At 45.7% G+C, this 6,447-nt stretch overlaps 1 protein-coding gene across 1 annotated transcript; it reads right to left on the bottom strand.

Moving 5' to 3' along the window:
* Positions 1-200: 200 nt before the first annotated feature.
* Positions 201-5,266, bottom strand: NEUROG2 (neurogenin 2). Its single transcript, XM_074272730.1, has 2 exons — positions 4,861-5,266; positions 201-4,386 (listed from the first exon to the last, which is right to left on the bottom strand). The coding sequence occupies exon 2, from the start codon at positions 4,357-4,359 to the stop codon at positions 3,499-3,501; it is 861 nt and encodes a 286-aa protein (XP_074128831.1). The 5' UTR covers positions 4,360-4,386; positions 4,861-5,266; the 3' UTR covers positions 201-3,498.
* Between the last annotated feature and the right edge of the window lie 1,181 nt (positions 5,267-6,447).

Here is a 6,447-nt window from a genome sequence, read left to right as displayed (position 1 = left end):
ATTCTATGCAAGGAAAATAGACTTTAGGATGATAAAGATCTTAAGATGAAGAGGAAGACAGGGCATTAAAAAAAGTTTTTTTAAACTCTTTCCAAACTGTTGGGACTCTCAAGGTCCCTAAATTAGACAGGGATCTTCTGTGAAGATTCACAATGTTTGTGAACAGTTCTTGAATTCTCCTCTACATTCTCTAAACTGACACTGAAAGAAAGATTTGGTAAACCCACCCATTTCCGTTTAACATTTATCTAACACCTAATGTATTCAGGGAATCTAAAGGACATATCACATTGAGTTGTTTCAAGTTTCTGGTCCTAGAGTCCTAGAATGTTAAACCTAGAACTGAAGGGAACCATAGAGACTAGCCCAACTTTCCCCCAGTTTTACAGAGAAGGAAACAAGATGCCCAAGAATGTTTAATGATAGGGGGGCCAGGCCAGCAAGATTGCTAGGAAGCTTTCCACATATTTTCAATAATCTGGTCATCTTCACACGCCCTGGCATCTTCTCCTTAGAGCTGAATGCAGAATGGAAGAGGCACTTTAGTTTCTTACTGTTTGGCTCTGGCCATTCCAGTCAACTTTAGGGGGGACTGCTTGATCTCTAGTTTGTTCTAAAAAATTACTGAAATGCAGGAATTGTAGAGAAAGCATTTCTTGTGAAAAAAACTATTGCTTTCCTCTCTGCAATTCTGAAAGCTTTGTGGGAATAGGCACAAAAGGGAAGGCTTCCCAAGTAGAAATCTTTAGTCTGGGATTGAATCACTGCCTAAATGGAACAGTTTGAGGGCAAACTGGGTGAAAGTGACAGCAGCAGCTAAGTTTTAAAAAAGTAATAATAATACTTACTAGTATTAGTACTCCCATTCCACAGCTCATTAACTCGGTTTTTAGAGACGATTATTTGTAGCAGCTTCTTAAGATAGGTAGATAGGACCTAACCTAACTGGAGATAATGTTTAACTTAAGTCAAGCTATTTCATTAAACTGTCCAATGGCAGATTTGTTGAATTTTGAACTGCTCCATTTCAGATTTTAGGGATGTCCTAACAGAATTGTCATTTCTCCTCTTTATCATTAGTTAGTATGATAATAAGCAGAAACTAATATGAAGGGATCATGAATTACCCTATGGATTACAAATTCCCAATACAATAATTTGGAAGTGGCAGGGAGAGAAGGGTTAAATACTAGATGCAGAACTCTATGAAAGTATTGAGAAAAATAATACTTTCTTGCTGATAATGGCTTAAGCAGCAATAGCTGGGTGTCATAGTAACATGGAATCTTAGAAATGGAAGAGTTACCTGATTATACCAATTACAACTTTTTTTTAGGGGGGCGGGTAGACACAAAATTGTTTAAAAGTTAACTCTTCCCATTGTTTCATTTATTAGAGGATAGGATTTGACCTAGATGAGAAAGAGTTGATTATGATGATGATGGGGGATATGGGTTAATGTTAATGATGGATGATTAAAAACATTAATAATAGCATCTGTAAATGAGAGAGAAAGCTTCAACAACCTGAGAAACAAAGCATAATCTCTCTCAAGTAAAATATGATTTTTCTCTAGCTGAACTCACAAAAGCATTAGAGCTTTTGAACTTATACATCCCCATTCTAGGCCTTCCCAGACTTGAGGATATTTAATCCTTAACATAGGTCAGAGATATGGGGTAGGAGGAAGAAATGGAGAAGAAAAGTGACTTAGAGATAGTTTATTTTTTGTTTTCAAAGGAACTTTTTGACATTGAACTGTTCTCATATAGGAAAACTGAAGCTTTATCCAGTTTGAGTGTTAAAATGGACTTTCTGAAGTCAGCTTCCACCAGTTGTGGGTTTTTTAGATTGGAGTATTACAACTTGAAGAATCTTATAGATCAACTATTTTTTCCTTAGATGAGGAAAATGAAGCCCAACAAGTAAGTGACTTGCCCGATATCATGATTGTAAGTGATAGAGCTGTGGCTAGCACCCAAATCTTCTGGCATCTAAACCAAAGCTCCTTTTTTCAATTTCACTTAAAGCAGTGATTTTTTAATCATATAAAATGAATTTTGGAACATATTGCTACTCAAATTGTAGTTTCCATTCCATGTGGTGACTTTGATCAGAAATTTATTTTTAAAAATATATTTCAGTTTGTATTTGCAAGGAGAATCACATCATATTGTCCTGGTTCTGTGTGCAATGATTCAATTTCCCTTTTGTTTTGTTTTGCTTTGTGCTTTTTTTTTTTTAATACTATACTTATATTTCTGTTCATCCTTATCATACTCCCTTGGGAATTATGCTAGTAATCAATATGGTAACAATTTCAAAATCTAAGCTATATCAATGCCCAACACACAATCCAATCCATAACCAAAAACCCTAGTGGCCAAGGACATATTACTACACAAAACTTATGAAAATTAGATCCTTTATTAATATTTTAGACACAAGAAGTTTTTCTCGTTATTTTCGGGCTGTAAATACATACTAGAATAAACTCTGTAAAATGTACAAAAAAATACATACTTTTCCCATGAAATCTTTCTTTCTTTATAATAAATAGCAGGGACCACGTGTGTGGCTGGTTGCGGTAATGCTCTGTGTCTACTTAGGTTTTCAGTCTGTTGATTTGTTTTTAATCTCTTGAAAGAATAAAGGAGTTCTTCCTCCCCCCAAAAGTCGAGATAAATAATGCATGAAACAACCCTCCCTCCCGATTTTTCCCTTTTCCTCCACATTTTTTTTTCCTTTTGATAGAGAGTTCGGCTTAAATTTCCACGCTTGCATTCAATCATTACAAAGCCTACAAATTATACAATGACTTCTAACCTGGCCCTCTAACAAAACAACTTTCCCCCCTTATAAATCATAAGAGACAGATGGCAAAATAGAGAAGAAAAAGGAAAGAGAAGGGCTGGACAAAGGTCATTGTGACAAATCTGGGAAACTGAGCAAAGTGCACATCAGAGAGGGAAAGTTTGGTTTGACAGGCGAAATTCCCACAGGCTGCGAGCATCCCTGGGAAGAAAGCAGATGCTAGCCATTGCAAATCTGTGCATAATATCGTTATCGGTTATATCATTCAGATGCTGAGACACATTTCTGTCTAGTCGACATTAACATCTTTTCCGAGATGCAAAAGTGACAAGATCACTCAAACTAGTTAGTTGTGTTCCTCCTCCGAGATCCCAGGGGTGAGACTGAAAGAGAAGGGGGGAGGGGCGAATTTGGTGGGTGGGTAAACTCGTTCCCTCCACTCCAGCCCGAGCCCTGCAGAGCCGAGCAGTCTGAGCTCCTGAAATGAGAACAAAGCTGAATTCGAACACACTTCTGCAAGGCAGATTCCCCTGCTTCCACCACTCCCAAGTTACACCCAGGGGAAGCACGACCCAAGGACTCGGCAACTATGCAACATACAACTAGACTGTTAAGTGAGCTGACAGGCGGATTTGGGGGGGGGGGTGGAGGAGGGGCAGAGGCGCCGAGTGCCCAGCCTTGGTGTTATATGCCGTCCCTGGCTATGGGGTGCAGAGGGGCGTAACGGTGTTTGTCTGGGGGCTGGGGCTGCCAGTAGTCCAAGTCGGAGCCACCCCCTGAGCTGGCCGGGCTGGCGGGCGATAAAGTGCAGTTGTAGGGCGAGGTGGAACTGGAGGGCGTACAGGAGGCCGGGCTGTCGCCGCAGCTCCACGTGGAGGCGGACGAGGGGCTGTCGGCGCCGCAGCTGCCCAGGCCCGCGTTTTCCCCCCCGGGGCTCAGCAGCACGGCGCCGTCGAAGAACAGCCCTTCAGGCAAGCCGCCCGGGCCTCCGCCCCCGCAGTGGTCAGCCAGCCGGAGGGTCTCGGTGAGAGCCCAGATGTAGTTGTGGGCGAAGCGCAGCGTCTCGATTTTGGTGAGCTTGGCGTCCTCGGGGAACGTGGGCAGCACCTCGCGCAGTGCGTCCAGCGCCGCGTTCAGGTTGTGCATCCGATTCCGCTCCCGGTTGTTGGCCTTGAGCCTCCGAGTCTTTTTGATGCGCTGCACTGTCTCCGCAGTCTTGGCGCCCCGGGAGCTCCCCCGGGCCCGGTTCGGTCGCCGCTTACACTCGTGCACCAGGCTCAGGAGGCGAGTGGAGGGCTTGCACTCCTCTCCGCCCCCTCCGCCGCCGCCCCCTCCGTCTCCGCCGACTCCTCCTCCAGGGGCTTGCTCCGCTTCCGACAACCTGGGCAGCCTCCCCCGAGGAGACGCGTCCAAGTCATCCTCTTCCTCTTCTTCCGAGCTGGAGGTCAGAGGAGTGAGGGAGGATGAGGAAGGGGAGGACGAACCCAAGAGCACCAGCATATCCTCCTCTTCTTTCAGTTCCAGAGTTTCGGATTTAATGAACATCTCTGCCCAACAACTAAGGGAAGGCACCTGCCAGAAAAAAGGCAAAAACACAGATAAGCTCCCGGTGAAGACGTGAATCGAAATGACTCTTGCTTTGATAAACCGAAGAGATTTTTTTTGAAAGGCGTGAAAGTGAGAGAGATGGATCGTTTCTTAAAAAATAAAACCCATCGCGACCCTCCCAATTAGAATTCAATACTCTTTTCTCCTCCCTCCAACTGCACTTTTGGGTAAAGATTCAACCAGCTGCTTTTCTGGACTCACAACTCTCCACTTGGTATCCCCACGGCCCCTCATTGCATCCTATTCTTCCACTTCTGGGATGTCTGCTTTCTTCCCCACCCGAACTCCCCTGTATTCCCTGGAAAGACTCTCAAGACATCAGAGCATGGAATCAAAAGGCGGGAGACAAAGAGCTATCTCGGGGGTTAAGTAGTGATCATACAAAGTGGGGGTAAATAAGGTAAGGAAGAATAGCGCTTGAGCAACTCCGAAACTTACTTGGCTGCCTTTAATTGCGCCTAATCACTCGCTCGGGTTTGGGCTTTAGCCTGCGCCCTCAGCTTCTCAGAAGTACTGGAGCTTCAGGTCTGCGCTCGCCTCCCGGAGAGCCAGCTCGTGCTGCTCCTGCGCTTCTCCGGGGGAGTTCCTTCCCGAGATCTTCTTTGCCAAGACTCGATGCAGGGCCCCTTAGCGACAGGTGCCCTCTTAGTCTTGTATATTTCGGTGGTGTTGAGTGTCTGTCTGTCTGTCAGTCAGCGACGGTGCAACTCCTGGCACGCGACTTCTCCACACTCCAGTTAAAGTGAAGCTGCTTGTGGTTCAATGGCTGTGTGTCTGGCACACGACTCTCCTTAAAACCCCTTATATACTACCAAGAAAACAATCAAATCTGCCTCCAGGGCCCCCCAGAACTCCCACCCCCTTTCCTTCTCTCCCCCCCCCTTCCCTTCCCGGGTTTATTCTTTTCATGGCATTATCATCACTCATTTCTTTCTTTCTTAGACCCTTCCTCCCTCCCCTATGCTGCCATCCATCCGTCCTCCTCCTCTCTTCGCCCCCTCCCCCCTTCTCTTTATCTAATCAGCATAAAGTGATTCTAAAGCTCCAGTCTGAGTTGAGACTTGCTGCCCAAGCTGCAGAAGCGGCGGCGGCGGCTGCTGCTGCTAAAGCTGCTGTTGTCGCCGTAGCCGCCGCTCCTTTTTGTGATTGGTGGCTTGCGCTCGGCTGGAGCGTGCCGCTAATTTATTAATGAATGGTGGTCGCGAGGCGCAGCTGGCCAATCAGTGCACCCTGGACTCTGGCAGTACTGCAAGCCACGCGCACCAGAGCCTGTTGCCTTTCAGCAGCCTCATTAGGGTTTGGGGGGGTGAGAGTGGGAGACGTGGAGGAAAAAGGGACTCGGAGTAGCGCGTACCCCCACCCCCACCCATTCCCACATCCCCTCTATCCAGAAGCAAGAGGAGGGGTGTGCGGGCACTTATACCCTGCCTGTATTCTCTCCATCCTCCCTCCTTTCTTCCCCTGCAAAAGAGAAAAGAATTAGTAGGAAACAGAATTCTAGTGGAATTAGTCCCGGCTTTGGGTCGCAGAACCTTTCTTTCTCATTTTATTTTTGCGAAACTATAATTTAAGAGGAGTGGATGGAAGGGAAATAGCTATCGCTGAAGATGTGAATGGTCATGGGAGTGAGACTCACGTCAGGATGTTCTGGAGGGTAGGGAACAGTAGTATTTCTAAAACATGTGCTATATGTTTTTAAATATTACATACATAATACAGAAATCATCCATTTAACACGATGAGTAAACTGAGGACCACAGAGTCCCAGAGTGAGGAAGGAGTGAGTAGCTTAAGGTCATGCAGCTAAATAGTCGCTAAGCAGGGTCTGGGGGAAGAGAGGTGTGTGCTCGTGTGTGAATGTTGGGTGGGGCATGGTTTCCCAGGTTGGCAAGTTTGGCCAACGGGCTATTTTTACTCTTAAAGGGGGCCCAACAATGTCTCTGGAAGACCTTGGTACCAGTCTTCCCAGCTTTTCAATCAGTTAAAATTGAAGGGTTGCTCTGTTTCAAATCTCCTGGCTGGCAA

This window comes from Sminthopsis crassicaudata, chromosome 6, assembly GCF_048593235.1.
Source record: "Sminthopsis crassicaudata isolate SCR6 chromosome 6, ASM4859323v1, whole genome shotgun sequence".
Lineage (NCBI taxonomy): Eukaryota > Metazoa > Chordata > Mammalia > Dasyuromorphia > Dasyuridae > Sminthopsis > Sminthopsis crassicaudata.
Note: the sequence above shows the minus strand (reverse complement) of the source record. Positions and strands in the feature narration are given on the sequence as shown.

Coding starts and splice junctions, on each gene's coding strand:
- NEUROG2 (XM_074272730.1), bottom strand. CDS start 4,359: ATGTTCATTAAATCCGAAACTCTGGAACTGAAAGAAGAGGAGGATATG.